Raw genomic sequence first — 22,259 nt, forward strand, 5'->3', positions numbered from 1 at the left:
AATTAATGGGACCAAAGCTCAGGTACAAAGATCAACTAGCTACCTGAACTGAATCCACTCGATGGATTTCATTCCACATATTATTTATTCTTCAGAATTCACTAATTATTTACCTACCAAGTTTACTGAGTACACAATGTGTTATTATGCACTGTTCAATAGACGCTGCTAATAAGTAATATGTGGATGGTATTGTGCATAGTTTATTGTATGCATTGATGTTAGTCTGTTTGTTCTATTGAGGTGGACTACTACCAGACTTTCTTTTACATTTGAATTATAAACATTTGAAGTGGATCTCAGTGAACGATTTCCCTTGTATAGCATAGCAAAATTCTACACAAAATGTGTCCGTTGCTACTCAAAAATCATCATTTGCTACTCAATATTACCATTCAGTGTGCACAAAACATGATCAGTCAAAGTATTTTGCTATGCAAAACTGCTGGATGAAATCATTCCCTGAGTGTATTTCCCAGACCAGAGCAAATGATGTAAAAGTCTTGTGCTTCAATAAGAATCCAGACCTGAATGTGAATAAATACAACACACCCATACCCTAGGTCAGAGATTGAAATAGCCACTGGACTGCAGGTATGGCAGGAGTTTCTGTGTCCCCCCCCCCTCCCCAGACCTGAATGTGAATAAATACAACACACACATACCCTAGGTCAGAGATTGAAATATCCACTGGACTGCAGGTGTGGCAGGAGTTTCTGTGTCCCCCCCCCCCTCCCAGGGGATTCTGTCCCCCATATGGCTAACTGTGTACACACTTCTTCTGAATCCTCCTCCTGAGCCTATGTTAATTTGCCATTGGGGGACCCAATCTCGAGTGGACAGAATTCCCAGGGACACAGGCCCTTGTCTAGTAGCAGGCCTCAGATTAACCCACAGCACCCACAGCAATTGCGCGGTGCCCTGTTATCGCTTTGGTGCCCTTTGCAAGGTTTCAATACAAATTGATATTTTCCTCATCGAACTCTGTCTGTTTGTTTTTAGTTGATTTCTAAATGATAAATAGTAGATAATGTTAATGTTTTTTCTTTATTGTTGTGTGTTTATAGGAAGCTTATGATTCACTGACGTATGAAGATAAACAGCCTAATGCACAACATCAACTCGATCAGGTAAGAACAAGCTATTCAAAGAAATGAGCAACTTTATGAAAACTCAATTACTAAGATTGAAAGTGTTAGTTCTGAGAAGACATTTCAAACAGTGTATTCTACTCGCCTTGTACTAGGACCCAATTTCTTAAAGCTTGTTAGCACAACAAACCTGCTAAGGACAGGAAAACCTTGCTAAGCAAAAACAGGTTACCAGCCAACATTACATAATGTTTACATGTTTGCCACTCGTGTTTTGCTCAGCAAAGAAATTAACTAAGAAGTATTTTCTGCTGAACATCTTTATGAAAATGGGCCTAGAGCTCTTGAAACTTTGTGATTCTGCTTAATATCGTGTTATATACTTCTTCCATTTAACAGTTAACAGCGAACGTCAAATCCAAGCTGAAGAAGTTTGTGCAGTTGCTGAATTTTGACCGAGCAGTTGTTGAGAACCTTTATCGTATACATCGCTCAGATCCCATTACAGCTAGTCAGAGTTGCTGCAAACTACGCCATGACTTATTCAAGTAAGTTACACAAATAATAGGGAGGTTTAGCTGCATGTTACCCGAGCAAAAACGTGAACGTGAACGTCAGAAATTGTGTTGTTTCTAGGTGACGACATCACTTTGGGCCTATTGCATGTTCACATATTTTATGATGTCTGCACAAACAAACCTGATATGAGAAATGGTAACTTCACAGATGCTAAAAACATAAGACTTTTACAACAACATTTTCTGACGTTCACGCTCACGTTTTTGATCGCGTAACGTAAACCTCCCTAATACTTGGTGCTGATTTTAGGATCTGTAGGGGGAAAAATTAAAAATAGTCTATCAGAGTATAGGGCATTTACCTAACCTAAACTCTGGCTACACATCATGAGCACAGAGCCTTAAACCCGGTTCATACTTCATGTGAATGCAATAAAAACTTTGACGTCACAAATTTGAAACTAACAATTCTGAGATCAAGCTGTGCTGAACTCCAGTGAAAGAACCTTCGCAGCAAAAACATAGATGTGACGTCTTATTCTCTAGCCTTCAATCTTACCTGCCTCTTCCTGCAATACTTTCAAAAGGCTTTTTGATTTAGTAATTCGAGAGACTTCTTAATTCCTTTCTCTGTTTTGATTTGTAGGTATGATTCTGTCTTCCAAGCTAACATCACCAAGGAAACGGCTTGTGAGAGAGTTTCTCCTGTCACTTCTAGCAACACATTCAACCCAGTCAAAAACATCTCCCAAGGTAGGAACGATGCAACCTTTCTTCCATACGGGGAGGTTAGGTCTGAAATTACACCCATATTATGGAAGCCATGGCCTCAGGCGCCCTGGTCAGGGCCTTGGTGCCCCTTCAATAGTTTCTCATAGACCACCAACATGGGTGGTACCACCGCAGTATCCATGGAACCATCAATCATTTAATTATAGATAATGGTTTGGCGTAAGGTGCATCCATGCCCTCGGTCACTGCCTTGGTGCCCCTTCAATAGTTTCTCATAGACCACCAACATGGGTGGTACCACCGCAGTATCCATGGAACCATCAATCATTTAATTATAGATAATGGTTTGGCGTAAGGTGCATCCATGCCCTCGGTCACTGCCTTGGTGCCCCTTCAATAGTTTCTCATAGACCACCAACATGGGTGGTACCACCGCAGTATCCATGGAACCATCAATCATTTAATTATAGATAATAGTTTGGCGTAAGGTGCATCCATGCCCTCGGTCACTGCCTTGGTGCCCTTCAAATGCTCCTTTAGAAATTTGCAATTTCCTCATAGGGTGAGTGCCCTTTACCAAGGAGGAAAGGCCTTGCCCCAGCATTCTTAGTTACTAAGCTGTTTTTTTTCTGTGATTATTGTAGTTTTTAAGAGACATCAGATGGCAAACCCAACCCTGAAATGGCAGTATTTCAACTCTGAGGATGGAGTTCACATTATATTCCCTGCTACATCCTACACAGGAACTCATGCACACGCTAGACGATGCAATAAAGATATGGATATGAGGAACGAGTAAGTTCTGTCATGAGTTTTGAATTAACATAATCATTAACATAATTTACATATTCAGGAGTGGGTTAGCAACAAAGACGTGCCTATGAGGAATGAGTAAGTTCTGTGATATCTTGAGTTCTGAATTTACATATTCATTTATATAATTTACATAATTTACATATTCAGGAGTTGATTAGCAATAAAGACATGGATGTTTGGAATGATTAAATACATTTTATATTGGAATAGTGTGGTGCTCAGAATATACATATTCAGTAGCTGAATTCACATATTCATATCAGTAGCAGATGTGACTTCTAACTTGGATAGTACAGCACCCCTCCCAAAAAGTGACAGAAAATAAATAAAAGAATTAAGTAAAACAAAAGAAAAACACAATCACCAAAGTTTTCTAACATTGCAGGGGCTATCTGCAAACCACCATACATTCGTATTTACTTTATTTTTCAGTCATTTATAATCCTTTGTCTTGACTTGGTTATATGCTTTATCTCTGAATGTTTTAAATTAATAATTAGACACAGTATTATTCTGAACAACACCCAAGATGTTCCAATTGCAGTTTTAACCACTTAAGATAAGTTTTAAATATATAAAATTCTGTGCTGAGCATTGACCGTATGTTTTGAGGGAAGGTCATTAATACGGCTCATGTGAGTTGGTTTTATGACTCACAAGGGGTTACTTCACTCAGCAGAATTCCTATCATCTTAGACTCCAAACCTTCTATGATTACTGGTAATAAAACGCTACTCTTAAAATAACTTGCAATCATGAAATCAATTGCCTAAATGGAAGTACTTAAGAGGGAAATAATTTGAGCACCAATCTGAGTTAGATTACTACATTAGAATCAAGTACCCCCTACGGATAACAATCTTATTAAATGTAGAGAGGACGACTCAAGGCGTTGTGGTTATCTCAGCGATGGTGGATTGATAACAGTTATCTTGATCTGATTTCAGGCCCATCTATTCCTCGACGGTTAGACCTCAGGCTAAGCACATTGTTATTTTGATTGACCGAGGTTCGTCAGTCAGTGAGGCATCTCTGCAGATTGCTAAGGATGCAGCGGAGGTTGCCTTAGCATCTCTTTCTGAGAAAGATCAGGTAAGTCAAGCCATCAAGGCCCAATTTCAAAGTAGCTAAGCATAACAAAAATGTGCTAACCAGATTGAGGTTACCAGGCAAAACACCATGTCACATGTACAATTTGTGACTGGTATCCTGCTCATTGCTGCTTAGCAGAACATTTTTAAGCATCTCTCTCTGAGAAAGATCAGGTAGGTACATGTAGTGAGACAAAGTTCCCGAAGTCACCAAGGCCAAATTTCGTAGAGCTGGGCCTGGGCCCAGATCTTGACAATCGCAGAATTTCTTTGTTGTTTCTTTTTTCAAAACCATTCAATTTTTTTCAAAGAAACACCAAACACTTGGGTTTCTTCTTTAGTTGTCAGTGCCCACACTTTGTTTGTATTTTGACCCTGAAGTGCCCAGGGGGCATGGAGGCAATTGTTTCCTGGGACGGCCATTGTTGCAAAGTGTAAATACAAACACTACCTTTGCACTTCAAGAGTTTACTTAGCAGAAATGTATAACTCTGATAAGAAAATTAATAAGACAATAAGCCAGCTGTCAGTTGAGCATCTTCTTAAACTGTCTTATCTTAATGATGATTAATTAACACTCGACTTTAATTAGTTAACTAATTATTTTACTAATTAAAATGATTTTTATCTTATTAGGTTGGAATTTTAAGTGTAGGCTCTACTGTGCAGACCTGCCTACAGGATGGTTGCTATGACAACCACCTAGCAACTGCTACCTTGGATACTAAGAAACAGCTCGTCCAGTATATCAAAACTATCAGGAGAGATACAGGTAGGTCGTGTCAAAGGTCACATGGAATCTCTGTGCTTGTTAATGTATTTAGTGCATGCCAAGTTTTTCTTCAACTTTAGCACAAACTGTGAAAAAGTTTGATTAATTTCTCTGCCGTAAATGGTGTAGGATGTCATGGTTGAGTGGTTTAGAGCATTGAGTTCGGGAGGTTAAGTCATTGGACTGTGGGTTTGAATCCTGGTCATGGCACTTGTGTACTTGAGCAAGATGCTTTACTATAATTGCTTCTCTTCACCCAGGGGTATAAATGGGTGCCTGCGTGGGTAGAGGTTGATATTGTGTTTGAAAATGCCATTGGGGCGCTACAGTTGCCCGGGGTTGTATACTCCCCAGGGAGCTGAGAAAGATTAAACGAATGTTATTGGCCAAATGACCAGGGAAAGCGCATTGATATGGTTATTGAAAAATGTGCTGTAAGAACTAGTTATTATTATTAATAATATTATTATTATTATAAATAACAGAGAAGAAGTCAAAATGGTTGATTGATGGAGATAATAACTTTCATTATTTCAGGTGTTACAAATCACACACTGGGTCTTCAAAAAGCCTTTGATCTGCTTCAGAAATCCACCATACCTCAAAACATCAACAACAGTATTACTGGTAAGTATATTACGTTCCTAGACCAAAGATCTTTACACTGTTTTAAGTTTCTATTTAAAACCCATTTGTTGAAGCTGCTTATTTATACTCAGGCATGTTACTCGGGTGGGATTCGAACCCACGACCCTTGCAATTCTAGAGCAGTGTCTTACCAACTAGACTACTGAGATTGCCCGGCAGCTAGAGGTAGGTTGAATCCTGTCACAGGTATTGTGGGTGGGATACGAACCCATGACCCTTGCAATTCTAGAGCAGTGTCTTACCAACTAGACTACTGAGATTGCCCGGTAGCTAGAGGCAGTAAAGAGGCAGTATGGGTAAAAAAATCCAAAATAATTATATTCTTTGTCCCTGATGCAAATTTAACATCTCTTATATTAAATATTAATTATGAATTGTTGATGTATTTGTTGTTAGATTCTGTGATTGTTTACATCAGTGCTGGACATATCTCTGAGGGGGAAGACGCTAGGGCTATAATCAATACAGTAATAAACAACAATAGACTCTTCAACAATAGAGCTATTGTTATGACATATGCTCTTGTACAAGGTTAGTAAACAAAATCATTTTTAATAGTTCAGTGAGAAAATGAAATACAGAAACGCTGATATTAGTTTAAAAACAAATTACAAGTTAATATAAATTCAACTTGTACTGGAGTACAACTGTTTTATTCAGGGTCAGGGTGGGTCAAAAAGAAGTTGACCGAGGTTTATGATTTAAAAACAAAACAAAAACTAACACCCAAAACCTCAGTGAAGCACATATTAAACAAGCATTCTTTCCTGTTTATGTGGGGAAAAATGAAACAAATTGATCCTTTCTAAGAGAAGTTATGCTTGTTTTACTGAAAGCACTCGTGTTTGTAGCTGTCTATGGAATGTTAATGTTAGACAATCTAAACATCTAATTAAGACGCAGTTGCGTACCTTTTGCGTACCTTTATTAATATAGACATAACTCCTCTTAGGAAAGATCTTTTTTCCCTTTTTTTTCTTCTAATAAGCAGGCGAGAGTGCTTGTTAAATGTATGCTGTACTGAACTTTTGAGTGTCATTTGTTTGTGTTGAAAAACATCACCAATCTCGGTCAACTTATTTTTGACTCACCCAGTTTTTCCCAAGTACTTACTACTGTTGGTTTTGATTGATTCAAACAGAAGGAATAACAGGTCTGGAGGAGTTGGCATTCCTGAGGGATCTTGCTGAATTGGATAATGGAACAAGCTACCAGGAGACGTACAGAGGAAACTTGCCCCCTAAACAGGTCAGTTTGGAACCCTAATATAAGATTAATCTAGGTCTTCTTTCCTCTAAATCTTCACATCAAAATGAGTGGGCTCATGTTTTTCAGAACATGACTTCAGAAATAAGTATTTAAAAGAAAATTAAATTTGTTTTGTGGCCAAGCGGTCTGGTAAACTGAAACCACGCACTGGTGTTGTCTGGAGGAGAGTGTGGGTTTGATTCCCAGTCATGACACTTGTGCCCTTGAGCAAGGCACTTAACCAAAATAGCTGCGTAAAAGTTGGGAAGGTACTGCATTCTGCTCTACCAGTCAAGCTCCTAGTGGATGATACCCATGCCTACATCCCTACATACTGTGAAGGGGGTATTTCTGTTTTAGCCTCGGTAGTAGCTGGCAACGTGCCCCTGGTGGCAGTTGATTTTGGTCGATAGCCCAAAGCAGTTAAGTGTAGTCATCACCTTGAATTGACCTTGCGAGGTTTGGTGATCGCTTATAAAAACGTTTTCACTGAATGATCTGTGACTTTTAAAAACTAACTTTTCTATAGTTTTGAAATTAATTCTTTATTTAATACTAACTATTCTGTGAACCATTTTGAATTGTATTATAACTGATAACATTGACTGAAAAAAAAAAACTCAAAACGAAAAACTTATACAATCAATCTTGTATCATTCTCGAGGCTCAGCCTCAAGAAAGTTGTTTGCATGTACAACCAACATCATAAATAATTGTTATTCTCAAACTAGAAGTTGCTATTTGAAAACCAAAATTTTAAATTGTTTCATTTTTCTGTAGACAGAGATTAAACCTTCTGGTATTGCCTTATTTTCTCCTAACAGAAAGGAGTGATGACAGTGTTGAATCAGATGAGCAATTTACCTTCAACCGTTGGGAGATTTTATACAATTCTTCCGCTAGACACAAGTTCCAAACCTGTGTTCTCCCTACCTCACTTGGATACCACTGGAGGAGGTAAGAGTCAATTCAATGTGTATAAGGGAAATACAACCATATTTCGCCCGTTCTGAGAGAGCTTCATTGGCTACCGATGAGTAAGAGGATCTGCTTTAAGATTTGCCTCCTTGTCTTTAAGATCCTGCACGCTGGTATCTGTGTGAGCGTATCTCTGTCAAGCAAACTTGTCGAGTACTAAGATCGTTGGGTTCTTTTCTGTTGGTAGAACCTAGAGGGAGAACTGTTCGCTATGGTCAGTGTGCCACTGCTGCACCTGCCATCTGGAACAAGCTTCCTGCAACACTACGTCAAACTTCGTCTCTTAATCAAGAAGAAACTGAGATTTCATTTGCTTTGCTAATTATCTTATTTTTTTATTGTTTTTTTTACCACTTGTTTTTTTCCAACACGAATATGTCAATCTGTTTTATTCAATGTGCCCTTATTTCTTTCTAAGCTAAGTAATTTATAGTCTTTTTGTTACTCTCTCTGTTTTTTGTTTTGTTTTTATGTGCCTCAGAATGAGTTTAGTCTTGGATAGGTGGCGCTTTACAAGTTTTAATTATTATTATTATTATTATTTGTTTTGATAGGTCTAATCTTGACAGTGAGTCAGACGTGTTATTTGAATAGTCGCTTGCTTGGTATAGTAGGCTTAGAGGTCAATATGGCAGACCTTCTTGAGGATATCACATACTTCAAGGAAGGAGATAGATCTTATGCATTCATCACAGACATGGCTGGTAAGTTATAGCATTTATCAGGGATGCGATTTCTCTGTTTTTAACCGGAAATCTGTTTCTTCTAACTCTCCTTCCAAAAAAATTGTTATATCATTATTATTAAAGGCACTGGAAACCTTTGGTAATTGTCAAAGACCATTCTTCTCACTTGGTCTATCTAAACATATGATAAAATAACAAACCTGTAAAAATTTGAACTCAATGGTTGTCGAAGTTGCAAGAAATTAATGAAAAAAACCAAAAAAAAAAACCACCCTTGTTGCCTTATAAAAGGCTTCAGCTGAAGTTAGTGTTCTATATTTCTAAAGGAAATATTCACTCAACCATTATATTATTAGACCTAAAGTAAACAGAGTAAAGTAAAATGTTGATATCTTGGTTATTTCCCACAGGTTTTACCATCATGCATCCATCATTAGCCAGACCGATTATGGCATCTGAACCTCCGCTCTACGCAGATATCAGTCACTTTGAACAATCTGTTAACTTCAACAAAGTCCGACAGTCAATGATCAGGTACGCATTCCATCTTGTCCTACCCTACATGCGCAGGGTTTATTATATAGCTTGTACTTCAGAACCATGTTTGCATCTGTTGTGTGTGCTAACAAAACAGTTGCTGGTAGTGTAAGCACTCTATGTTATCCACAATATACATAAACTGACAAACCTGTAGAAGTTTGAGATCGATCGGCCATCTTGGTCATGAGAAAGTAGTGAAAAACCGATTACACATTTTACATGAAATTGATTAATTGATCGAAAAACTTCGACTGGGAAATTATTTTTCCTTATTTCTTACCAATAGTAGGACATTTTCAACAGAAATATTTAAAGGGATAATTCCTACTATCATCATCATCAGACCGTGTAAGTTTGATGTAAATCTGTGATCTGTAGATGATGTTTTTTCTTATCAATTTTGTGATGTTCCTTTAAACCTTTGTATTGTCTTCTTTCTTGTTGTTTCCAGTGGTGAGAGTGGGACTATGATTCTACAAAGATCTGCTAATGATAGCACCGTTGTTCATTACACATGGGAACCAGTGAGTATAAACCTTATAATATGGAGTATTCATAAATAGCCGGACAGTTTATCCATTTTGATTGGTCAAGAAGTGTTTAAATGTGACGCGGGAGCTTATAAACTTGAAGTCATTCTTAAAGGGTAATCTGATCATTGTGACAACTGTATATTTGAATCATATTTCCCAGGTTGGAAATGCACCTCTGTCTGTATGTGTTGTCATCATGGAACAAGATTTTCATCTGAAACATCTCAAGAAAATGAACGGTAAGTGCAATGTTTTTGAGAAAACCATTTCAAATCTTGGTAAAAATAACTTGCTTTATGAGTTCATAGCAAACCTCACTCTACAGAAAAAACAACAAATTGTAAATACTGAAATTAATGTACACCAGGCTTTATTTGACAAGTTTTATTTTGAAGGACACTATTGGTAGTCACTCAAAATAATTGTTAGAATAAAAACTTACTTGGTAACCAGCATTGGAGAGCTGTATAAAACATTGTGAGAAATGACTCCCTCTGAAGTAACATAGGTAATTTTTCACTTGAATATTAACACACTTCAGGCCTGAAGCCACCTCACTCTACAGAAAACAAAAACAAATTGTAATACTGAAATTAATGTACACAAGGCTTTATTTGACAAGTTTTATTTTGAAGGACACTATTGGTAGTCACTCAAAATAATTGTTAGAATAAAAACTTACTTAGTAACCAGCATTGGAGAGCTGTATAAAACATTGTGAGAAATGACTCCCTCTGAAGTAACATAGGTAATTTTTCACTTGAATATTAAAACACTTCAGGCCTGAAGCCTTTTGTTAGGCATCTGAAAGCACCCAAATTTGTGCAACAAGAGTGCTTTTTCTTCCATTATTATCTCGTAAGTTTGATGACTAATTGAGGCCAAAGTGTTACAGGTTTGTTACTTCATGCATATGTTGAGATACACCAAGTGAGAATGTTGGTCTTTGACAATTACCAAAGGTGTCCCGCTTCTAAAGCAGTAACCTAATTGTTGTTATTATTTTATTATTTTGTAGTGCCGTCTGGACGGATGCTACTCTATCATAGATTAGATCTATTACCTTCAGATAGTATGTGTATGCATCTAAAACAGTTGGCAACAACAGGTATGTACGGACAAACAAAGCACCATGACGACATAAATAACAATAATAATAATAATGATAACTACTATATTAATTTTGCTTTTAACCTTATACACCGATTATGTCAAAGAAACCCTTAGAAAATGAAAATTTTTGTTTCAGAAATTAAATCTGTAACAGATCTACTCAATTCTGAAGAATCTTTTGTTTATATATATTTGGTTTGTGGTAACACCATGTATGTATCTACTTGCCAGGTAGAGCTTGTTCTTTAGAGAACTGAGTTTCTTTATTCTACTACCATGAAGTAGATTTATCGGATGTTTGGGAGACTTTTTAGTTCTGAAAAGAACTGTCCTGCTTTTTAACTACTACCTGGGCAGAATGTATAAAAACATTGGCTTGGACTACTTCTTTAGCTTATAGGATCGTAATTAACTGCACTACCGCGGAGTCAATTCTTGAATTGGTCTCAACTGTTCTCTTGTTTTTTTTATTTTTTATTTCAGATGCAAGTACATTGATGTTAGCACCAAGTAGTTTCTCATCCCCATTTGAGCATCTAAGTCAGAGTGAGACTAAGCTAGTAGTCCAGGCTTACATGGCTTATCTGACGGATAATACAAATCTCATTGCAAACCCAGGCTTTAAGGTAAGCTCAAGCCTAAGTTTACTTCTTATAACAAATAATGTAATCATAGATTTTTAACCTGTGTCAGGCCATGAACTACTTTTTGAGTCATGTTATCATGTACACAACTAACTTTTTTTTCTTCTCTAGAGTTCCATCAAAGATGATGTATCAGCGATAAGTGGCTTAGAAAATATCTGGCTGTCTCAGATTGAGAAGAGTAGCTTAAATGACTACGTGGTCCGAAGGTAAGGGATGCCTTGTCTCTCTCTCTCTCAGGGATGTGATTTCTCCGGCTTTTGCCGGATTTCCGGCTTTTTCGACTCAAAAAGTCAACCAACGTGAATCATGTGAATCCGTTGAGAAAATCGGGGGGTAGATTGTGCTAATTAATTATTCATGTTGAGTTTTGCATGCCGAAATGTATTTAATTGGTTTTATGATGAACGTTCTACATTAAATTGTATTGCCATATATGAGAACGAGGTGGAAACAGAGCGCTGGGTCGGACAGGATTTTTATTAAATGACGCTAAGAAGACGCATAAGTTGTGATCGTTCTCACATAGGACCCGTACGGTTTATTGTTTTTACTGGGTAGGAGCGTGCTTCTTTCACCAAGTCTAGTTCCTATTAACGCGTGTGCTGTGCTTGCGTATTAATGGAATGGGGGAACAGACTCATTGTGTAGCAGTGACCTCGTTTTGTGTCTGCGCAATGTGCGGTGGTTTTACGCATGGTGATAACTGCGCAAATTTAAAAAACTCGAAATGCACGAACAATTTAGAAATTGCCCGTCGCCAATGCTAGTAGAGCAACGAAGATCAACGCTGCGCTGGAGCTTCTATTTTTGGTTTGCGTGCACAATATGGCAGCATTTGCCACCCAACGTCCGTCCACGTGTACGTGTGGCCGCACCGATACAATCCATACGACGTACGACTGTTTTTGAGGATTCGTACTGTCATGACTGTTGTCTCGTCAGCCAGTCGAATCGGCATGGCGGCGTCGAAACAAACTTTGCCGAGTGGAGACCCATCAGTTCGAGACCTGGAAAAAGGTGTTCAAAATAAATTCCGCTGGAGTTGGCTGGACGAGTCGGGCACTGTTGACGGACTTGAGATTCATTTGCATCAGTGCTAACTGCTATGAAAAATTTGTGACCGCGGCTATAGAAAAGTGATAGGTACTTACTGTGATGGTGATGACACCATCATCTCCGGGTCTGTTTACCCAAGGCTACAACAAGTACAATGTATGGTTTCACTTTTCCCTTTACACGCAAAAAGAAGTCTGCCACTGGAAATGGCAGATTATTTTAAACACAGAGTAAACTTGGCAATGATTTTGTGTTTTATTTTCAATGTTATACTTATTCTGAACAAGGGTTTCCCAGCTGAATTAAATGCAATATTTGAGATTTTTTTTTCTCTCCTAAAAACACTGAAATTGTGCAACAAATAGTGATTAAAGCAAGTGTTCTAAGGAAGCTTAGAAAGCACCACAGAGCATCTAGACTTCAAAATTTTTCCGGGGCCCTTAGGCGGGCCCCGAACCCCACGCCGTAAGGGCCGAGCTTGCGCTCGCAATGATAGGACTCACATTTCCAGACAGTTTAAATTTTCAGGCTTTTTTCAAGACAAGCAATCACATCCCTGCTCTCTCTCTCTCTCTCTCTAGTCGACAGAGGTCGGAATCATGTTGAGGCTCGCCCATCCCTGGATGCCTTGTAATCAATAAGAAGATTTAACTTTCTCATGTTTATTTCTGCTTTTGTTTTGCCTAATTTGTATCTTTGTATTTTGGTACTGTTGCCCTGGTTTTTCTATAGTCTTCAAGAAAACCAGTACCATAGCGCTTAGAAACGCAGTTTTAAGTGCGGTATAAAAGTATGTTATTATTTAAACATCATGATGTCAAATCAATAACATTGTTTATTTTGTCTAACAGAACGCTCTCAAGTGTCTTAGCTTGACAACTAATAGCAGTATCAATAAAGAAAATGTACATATAACTCATCATCCCTAGAATGCTGGACCACTATTAGAAGTCTCAAAAAGTAAATGACATTTCTTATTACTCATTCCTCAGGTATCTAGCAACTACAAGTGGAATTCTTACGATGTATCCAGGCTCTAGAGTAGACAAGAGATTTGACCCTTCAAAGAGACCTTGGTAAGAAAAACAGATATCACTCAAACCTCCCTTCTTTACTTCATCACCGTTTCTTCACTTGAATCTTCAGGCTTACAGATTACAGTACTTGTTGGCAAAAAGATAGAAATAAAATTGCTCAGATTTATTGGAATGCATTGCTATCAATAAACTTTGAAGGCACCTCTGTACTGGTGTACATTTTTAATCTAGGTGAAAAATAATGTTCCCTAATTATTTTCAAGTGCCAAATATCATACCTGTTAAGAACAGGGCTTACTAACTGTTCAACCTTGAAACAAATTTTTGATTTTGGCGCTCTACAAATGACCTTTGATTGATTGGTTGATTGATTGATTGATTGATTGATTGATTGATTGATTGAGTCTGATTGATTACTATATTGAATTATATTTACTTGTAGGTATAAACGAGCCTTAGCCCATCCAGGGCGTGTCACGATATCATCACCTTATTTGGACATGGGTGGAGCTGGGTACATCATCACGCTTAGCCATGTTGTATTTCAAGGAAGGTAAGTCTTAGGAAAGCTATCTTTAGAATAGATCTCCAGATTTATCATAGCTATTGGTTCCATTAAATATTTGTCCCCAAGGTTCTGTTGCCTGTTATATCCTTGATAATAGATAGCTTATAATAACTCCAAATGTTTTAAATCCAAGACTTAAAGTTGTGAAGAAAAATTCACAAGACTTCAGGGCTTCAGGGCTTGTAGCTCAAAATGTTTACTAGACCAGGGGTTGATTTCACAAAGAGTTGACTAGTCTTATCTTGAGTTAGGAAGAGTTACTTACTTAGGATTAACCTCAAGTTTGTATTATCTCCTAGGTCCTTAGTGCTTTAATTTGTTTAAGTACTAAGGGAAGATTGATCTCATTTGTATTAGTGGCATTTATTGGAGTCAAGAGCTTACTGGCCTCAGGGCTGTGCTCCAGTGTCAAATTGGAGCCCAGATATCCTAGATTATAGATAGCTTGTGATAATTCAAAATGTGTTCCTAAAATTGTATTTGAGCTTATAGTTTGGCTGGATGTTGTTTTTGATTGAATGAATTTTATTTTGTGGTGAAATAATAGGAGTAGTGGACTGCATGAGGAGTCGGATCATGTCGTTGGCATCATGGGAATTGACTTCACTATCAGATACTTCTATAAAGTACTTCTTGAGGTCATGCCAGTTTGTAAGGAGTCGACTGTAAGATGCTTTGTCATGGATGATAGAGGATACCTTATTGCACATCCTAGGCTTGTGGAACCAGTCGGTAGGGGACCAGTGGAGCAACAGCATATTACACATCAGGTAAGGCTAGAGAAATATTAAGCAGTTTTTTTTTTACTGTGGATAATATGAATAATTTATTTATTTATATTGCACCTATTCCATAAAATGTAAGCAAGTGTATATCTATATGCTGGGTAGATGTATGTCCTTTTGAGTACTTGTCATCAAGGTTAAATGTCAAAGGGTAAAGGTCACTGCTCTATTGCAACTTGAAATCTTTTTGTTTTTCTCCAAGGAAATCCTGGTCTCCAATGACATCCTCTACCACACACACCTCGTCAAGAAACTACGCTGCAACAATTACGAGGATCGTACCATTCAGCGATACTACTCCTTCAATACCAGCTTAGTCGGTGTTCTGTCTAATCTGTACCATGGGGAGTACTGTAGCAAGTACCGCATCGTTCATGTGCCGGGTACCAACACGTTTGTGGGTGTTGTGAATGATACCTGTAGTGAGGTGACAACATTCTGCCCTTGTAGCATGGTGAGTTTATAGAGTGGGTAGCTGTGGGAGTAGGACGTAGAAGTCATGGGTACATTTTGATCTTAAACTGTTATATTGTCTACTAAAAGTACTTCATCAGGAAGTATTTCTCTGGAGGTTTGGTACTGGTATGAACTTCAGAATCAGTGAGCTTTCAGATGGAAATATTTCTCTGGAGGATTGGTACTGGTATGAACTTTAGAATCAGTGAGCTTTCAGATGGAAATATTTCTCTGGAGGATTGGTACTGGTATGAACTTTAGAATCAGTGAACTTGCAATAAGAGCAACTATAAATATAAATATTAATAGTGAACTTGCAGATGGAATATTACAAGATGCAATGGTTATTTTACAACACGTGCTGTATATGTAGATCACTTAAATCTATTCCATGTTTTATCTCTCCCCAGTATGACCGTCTATGCCTGAACTGTAACCGCATGGAACAAACAGAATGTGAATGTCCGTGTGAATGTGAACTCCAGCTAGATAACTGCCATGGTACACTCAGACAGGGTGAAGACAGGTATGTGTACAAAAACACTGGATGATAGCGATATGGTGTGGGATAGAACTCTAAGGGATTCTCCTTAATACGATCAAGGCATACCAATGCTTTTTAAATATACACATAATTATTGGTAAAAAGATTTGGTAATTGGTTTACCAATAGATACAGTGATTAATCACAACTAAGCATGGCAGTCATTACAATAACTCAAACTGACTACTGAGTCAATCGTTATAAATATGTGCATACTCATCATGAATATTCATATCTCTATACAGGAATCCCAGCTGTTCTGATAAGGAGGAGAATTCAACACTGCCCTCTGTTGGCGAGAGTATCACTGACGGATTGCTTCAATGCTACAGATATAACTGTAAACAACGGAAGACATTCAGGTGAGAACTATATCATGAAATGCTAAAATAAATAAATGCTTTAACTTAAATAATAATAATAGTGACACTCCTGGGGTGCCAGGTCTTTTTCTCCAGCTGCCCCAAGCATCTGGAACTCTCTACCACTTTAATTTTATATCTTGTCTTTGTACCGCAAAATTAAAATCTCTAATGTCGCAGGTTTTCAAGGACTAATTTTGTCGGTTCGTTTCTTTCGTTTTGTTTTGGTTTTACTGCGCCTTGGACACCCAGCAGGGTGGCTATGTGCGCATTACAAGTCTTTATTATGATTATTAACACAGTAATTGATACAGTTGAAATAATGTGGTTTTTGTTTGTGTTTTTAGTGAGTGCTTTGGTGTAGTGGATTGTGAATGGTGTGTAGCTACCACAACAAGCCAAGGTAAATTAAGAAAGTTATCCAATCCTTACTGCGCTACACAGAGGGAGTGCTTCGGGGGAGCTGTGGGTGCAAAATCACCTTACTATGATGAAATAGGTGAGTAACATACATTAGGGCCCAATTTCACAGAGGTGCTTAAGGAGAAATTATTGCTTAAACAAATTCCGCTTAGCAAAAATAAGCAGGATACTAGCCACAGATGGTACATGTGAGATGGTATTATGGTTAGCATAATTTTTTTATACTAGCTACATTTTGTGCTTAAAGCAGCTGTATGGAATTGGGGCTAGGTCTTAAGTATTCATGTTGAGTGGAATAATCCTACAGGAGAGAGTGTTAATAATAGCTTATTTTGACAATTTAATGGGTAGATTTGGTTTACTTATAGTATCTTCTGATTTAGATATCAACCTGTTCCGAACTTGTTTATCTAATATCTGTCCAAACTTGTTGTTCTTTTCTAGCTACTGATAGTCAAACTGTTCCCTTTGAGGCCCATAAGGGAGCCCAGGTTGGCCCTGTAGCTGGTGCCTTTATGGGTGTGATCATGGCTCTAGCTTAGTCATCTACGCCTATCGTAGACTTGTTTGTTTAATATCTGTCCAAACTTGTTGTCCTTTTCTAGCTACTGATAGTCAAACTGTTCCCTTTGAGGCCCATAAGGGAGCCCAGGTTGGCCCTGTAGCTGGTGCCTTTATGGGTGTGATCATGGCTCTAGCGTTAGTCATCTACGCCTATCGTCACCATGTCCATAATAACGCCCAGCGTCGTCGTGAGATGGCGCAGAATGGTTCGGATGCATCAGTGAGAATGTCTCAAGGAGACGGGGAGGCAGAGCCAGAAGAAGAAGAAGAGCCTGAGAATCCACCTCCTGCTCCTGGTGCTTGTAAGTCTCAACATCAATTCTCTAAACTAAAATTGCTTCTCTCCACCCAGGGGTAAATGGGTACCTGTGAGGGCACAAATGGTGTTTGATTTAGCTTAGTAATATTTGTTGCACAGGCTGTATACCCAGGGAGCTGAGATGGTTTAAGGAATGAATTAAATTGCCCAGTGACCAGGGGTAATAATGTTGGAAGCACTTTGAGACGCCCTTTGGGTGTGTAAAGCACTAAAATAAAATTGATTATTATATTATTATCATTACATGTTGCTAAGGTTGGAAGGAAATAGGTGGTTCCTCTGTTAGGAGACTCATGCATGCATCCTACATTAATTACACATGGGGAATCAGACAAAGATGGCCATGAAATCAGCTGTGACTAATTCCATTTTCTCTATTTGCAATCCCTCATTTGACAATACTTTGTTATTTATTGATGTATTTTCCTCTTGCCTTCCTAGTTGGTCATGCTAACATACTCCTAGCAGCACTGAACCAACCTAGTCCCTACCACCAGCGAGCTCGTTATGGCATCCGTGTCTGGCGTCATCGGCCTGGTGGTACCCCTAGCGAGAGTGACCATGGCTACAGCACAATGACCCCCCATGAAGATTCCGAGTACCAGTACGTGGAACCAGAACCAATCCTAGTCCATGTTGAACCGGTCCGTCATAACGTAGAGCAACCTCCTGGTACCTTGCGGGTCAAACGGCCGAAGCTGACCGCACCCACCGCCACGCTATTAGACTTATCACACCCTATTAGCCATGATATGAGTGATGTACCACCGAGATTGGATCCTCCGCCTCAAACAGTGCTTCCTAGTCGTCGATCTTTAATCAAAGCCCAGGTTCATGCCATGGATACTATGTGCTAGTGTCTGTGGTAAAAGCAGCATTGTCTGCTTTGTATATATATAATATTTGATTATTATTCACACAACTCATGAGGTCAGAGGGCAAATTCAGAGCTGATTAAGCATGAAAAATGCTAATTACATTCACGCATGCGTACAGACCCAATAGAGATGTGCACAAAGCAAACACACAAATTTTCCCTTATATTTGCCAACTAGATGTGTTAATGCTCAAATGATAGTGTTATTTGATAGTTTGTGAGAACGGCTAATGGGAGACTTTTGGGACGCTTGGTGGCAGCAGACTTACCAGGTAAACTCCATTGTTCTTGGTAATGTGTGCATGCTCAGAACTACTTAAACAATGGAAATTTACCTGGTAAGTCTGCTGCCACCTAGCGTCTCCCATTGCAAAGCCACAAGGTTTAGGTTCACTGTGCATAGTCTTATGTGTGGAGCTAAATACAATCAGGCAAGAACTTTGTTTTTATTTAATCAGCTCTGGATTTGTTCTCTGTTTCTGTCTTATCCCTTAAGGATTTGTAGACAACTCACAGGAAGATGAAAGAAGAAAAGTATTAAGATGTTAGCTAAAGATACTGCTGTCTTAAGTTTATACAGGTGAGGTTGATATAGACCATGTAACCTTTGGCATCACAAGCTTGAAAAAGAGCCACATGGCTCGGTCTGCAGCAAAATGGAAGAAACATTTTACAACTATTGGCGGTTGCATCACATTTTATAGCTACATAAATATTTTTCATTTTTTTGTCATCGAAAGATTTCCCATCTGGCATTAATTTGATTGTTTTTTATTATTGTAAATACTGTATATATTAATGGTAGAGAATTTATTATTAGTGGAAATTGATATTATTTAGTACCTTGAAGCGAGATGCAAACGTTCAATGTCAACGTGTGTGTATATATATTTTGTACTTACAATTTTGATTGAAAAAAAAAAAAGCAAAAACAATGAATGAAAACAATGAACTCAGGTAAAAATGTAACCCATAAGACCCTTTGAAATTAAAATAAGGTTCTTTAGCCTCCAATCAGAAGGATGTATCAATACCTTCTCTAATTTCTAGTATATTAATTGTTACTATTTGGTTTTACCCGTACACAGATACTTGTTAGCACTGTATCCTCGGTACTTTCACGAGTTCAGTGAAAAAATCACTGGCATATAACTCTAAACTTGAGGTCTCGAAATCAAATTCATGCAAAATTAATTCTTTCTCGAAAACTACGTCACTTCAGAGGGAGCTGTTACTCACAATGTTTTATACTATCAACCTCTCCCCATTACTCGTTATCAAGAAAGGTCTTATGCTAATAATTATTTTGAGTAATTACCAATAGTGTCCACTGCCTTTAATGCCAATATCGGACAAACTAACCTTCCAGTGGAGATTATATTGTGGGTTGTTTTATCCCTACAGTATCCACATCTTAGCATTCATAAATGCTTTAAAATATCTGTATAGATATAATTGTTTTTAAAGTACAGAATGATTATTGGTTAACATTGAACTGTATTCATATTATTATGCACATAATGTACTATTATGCAGTGTGCCAATGGGCAGTACGTTACAGCTGTTGATTGGCTGATTTCAGAGTAGGTAGATTGGAATAGACCAATAGAACTAGACTCTATAATTTATTATAATTTATTATAATTACATGTAAATTGTATGCTCAGGTGATGCACTCAGGTCCATCTGAGACTTTAAGGTATGTTAATTTGTAAATACTGATTGTCCAATATGTTTAGTTAGCAACAAGAAAAAGGCTTGTCATTGTAGAGATCTTGAAGACTTTGCACTGCATTGACATCTTTGCTACATAGCCCAACTTCATAAAAGCTGTTCAGCAGAAAATATTGCTTAATGGAAAAATAGGACATCTGCTCCTTGTTAATGAAATGGAAATCTGATCTCTTATTTGTCATAGTGCATTCTAACACAGAGAAATCTATTTTAAATGTTAGTAAGTTCTAAAACCCAAGGACATTGAGTTGCTTTGAAAAAGGAGATTTACTTCTACTAGTTCTAGTAGATATTTTTCAGTCTCGAAATCAAGAAACCCTATAATTTAAGGTGACATTGTAAACAAAAGAGTAATCACCAAGTTTTTAAAAGGGTAACTAAAGATTGAACGTTTTTTTAGTAAGATTATTAAATTAGTTGTGCCAAATTGTTCATGTGTGATTAAGAAAGAAAAGAAAAATGATACGGACTAATTGCAATCACTGCCAAATATTTTTATAATCCAGCTGTGAGTGAGCTTTTGGCTCAGTGACGTTTTCTTTTTAAGATGTAGATATGTAAATAGGCATGTAATTATGCATTCTGTGTCATGTAGTACTTAGAGATCCATTGCAGCTTGTGGGGAGTTTAACATACTTTGTCATATCATGTGGTATTAAGTTTAAGGGTGTGTTAAGTTTAACCAGTGAGGGGTGGCTTCTGTGGCAGATAGGTATAATGGCTGGCTTGTGCTTCTTGCCTAGACTATGTCAAACGGCCTGGCTGGCTTGTACTTCCAGTCTATTGGTGTGTGTTTCCTTCCCAACTGGCTTGTGTTTTGTGTTCAACTGGCTTGTATTTCACAGCTCATTAGAAGTGCATGTACGTACCAAGCCTCACTGGCATGTACCACATTGGCCTGTATTTTCAGACCCACCAGCTTTTTAATTTATATCATACCAAACATATTAATATGTATTTTGCCTTCCTTACCACTCATACCTAACTTGCTTGTATTTCATGTCACACTGGCTTTCATTTTACAGGGGTGCTAGGCCAGTATCGAACTGGCTTGTAGTTCCTGTCACACTGGCTTTCATTTCACAGGGGTGTCAGTACCTAAATGGCTTGTATTTCATGTCACATTGGCTTTCATTTCACAGGGGTGCAGTACCTAACTGGCTTGTATTCATGTCACACTGGCTTTCATCCCCACGACTGTTGCACACATCTCATGTACCAAATAAACCTCAACACTATTAACAATGCAATTAAAACCACAAAAATAATTTCTTTGTCAGGATTTCTGCCCATAGTGTAGGTTGCATTATCAGTCAAATTGAGTTTTTATTTTCAGAACGGGTTACAGTACACATACCGTAAGTTTGTCAAGCAGAATAGGAAACCTGTATATAAAAATAGCATATTTGCTATTTAATATCACCTTTAATATTTAAAGGTAATTCTCAATTTAAAAAAAGTGATTTGTGTGAGCTCACTTAAAAAAATTCTGGTACAATACAAAGCTAGTTGGCATGATTCCTAAACTTAATTGGGTAAGCTTTCTATATGTCGTTAATACTCCATTTAAAAAAACTTTTTGTAAAACTATTATTTGTAGTACTCCCAGCACCCATTGTATATCATAACATGCCAAAGAGAAAACTAAGTGTTTTTCATCAAATTAGAATGTGCCATTTTTGTATGTTAATGTAAATGCTGCAGTAGAGAGCTTTAATGTAGTTAGTAATAAACAAAATGTGACATTTATTTAGACACGTTTTACCACAGTGGATAGAAGTTTTGTCTTGTAGGCCTAATGTTTACTGTGGTAATTGTTGACAAAGAATTGAACTAATCATGCAAAATAAATATCTACATTCTCATGATATTTCTTAACTTTGTTTTTATTTATTATCTGTTAATCTGTTAATGATAGCCATAATTAATCAGTACTTCGATTTGGCCATCAAAAAATGTCAATGATCCGGTAGGATTTTCGGTTTCACATTTAAGCCAATCAGAAAACGAGATTGACAATGTTTGGCTTATTTGCATATGACGTCATTGCTTGTCCGTGACCTGCAGTGCACATTTCCTATGACGTTTTTCACTGCAGGGAATTAGGCCCAGAACTGTCAG

The 22,259-nt window shown here is 37.8% G+C and overlaps 1 protein-coding gene across 2 annotated transcripts in view; it reads left to right on the forward strand.

Moving 5' to 3' along the window:
- Nucleotides 1-21,997, forward strand: part of LOC139946049 (VWFA and cache domain-containing protein 1-like) — a 29,311-nt gene extending 7,314 nt beyond the window's left edge. Inside the window, exons 2-27 of one of the 2 annotated variants that reach the window (XM_071943638.1) lie at nucleotides 1,068-1,130; nucleotides 1,491-1,639; nucleotides 2,256-2,362; nucleotides 2,986-3,136; nucleotides 4,105-4,249; nucleotides 4,885-5,020; nucleotides 5,558-5,647; nucleotides 6,065-6,199; nucleotides 6,810-6,916; nucleotides 7,741-7,873; nucleotides 8,449-8,598; nucleotides 8,991-9,114; nucleotides 9,572-9,644; nucleotides 9,814-9,892; nucleotides 10,672-10,761; nucleotides 11,250-11,392; nucleotides 11,522-11,619; nucleotides 13,462-13,545; nucleotides 13,949-14,059; nucleotides 14,622-14,844; nucleotides 15,062-15,313; nucleotides 15,726-15,841; nucleotides 16,105-16,221; nucleotides 16,569-16,720; nucleotides 17,250-17,510; nucleotides 17,969-21,997. In XM_071943638.1, the coding sequence (XP_071799739.1) occupies nucleotides 1,068-1,130; nucleotides 1,491-1,639; nucleotides 2,256-2,362; nucleotides 2,986-3,136; nucleotides 4,105-4,249; nucleotides 4,885-5,020; nucleotides 5,558-5,647; nucleotides 6,065-6,199; nucleotides 6,810-6,916; nucleotides 7,741-7,873; nucleotides 8,449-8,598; nucleotides 8,991-9,114; nucleotides 9,572-9,644; nucleotides 9,814-9,892; nucleotides 10,672-10,761; nucleotides 11,250-11,392; nucleotides 11,522-11,619; nucleotides 13,462-13,545; nucleotides 13,949-14,059; nucleotides 14,622-14,844; nucleotides 15,062-15,313; nucleotides 15,726-15,841; nucleotides 16,105-16,221; nucleotides 16,569-16,720; nucleotides 17,250-17,510; nucleotides 17,969-18,384 (3,705 nt within the window). In that variant the 3' untranslated portion in view covers nucleotides 18,385-21,997. Of the gene's footprint in view, nucleotides 1-1,067; nucleotides 1,131-1,490; nucleotides 1,640-2,255; nucleotides 2,363-2,985; nucleotides 3,137-4,104; nucleotides 4,250-4,884; nucleotides 5,021-5,557; nucleotides 5,648-6,064; nucleotides 6,200-6,809; nucleotides 6,917-7,740; nucleotides 7,874-8,448; nucleotides 8,599-8,990; nucleotides 9,115-9,571; nucleotides 9,645-9,813; nucleotides 9,893-10,671; nucleotides 10,762-11,249; nucleotides 11,393-11,521; nucleotides 11,620-13,461; nucleotides 13,546-13,948; nucleotides 14,060-14,621; nucleotides 14,845-15,061; nucleotides 15,314-15,725; nucleotides 15,842-16,104; nucleotides 16,222-16,568; nucleotides 16,721-17,088; nucleotides 17,202-17,249; nucleotides 17,511-17,968 lie in introns of those variants that run through there. The other variant, XM_071943639.1, reaches the window with a different exon arrangement.
- Nucleotides 21,998-22,259: the final 262 nt, after the last annotated feature.

The sequence above is a fragment of the Asterias amurensis genome, chromosome 13 (genome assembly GCF_032118995.1).
Source record: "Asterias amurensis chromosome 13, ASM3211899v1".
NCBI lineage: Eukaryota > Metazoa > Echinodermata > Asteroidea > Forcipulatida > Asteriidae > Asterias > Asterias amurensis.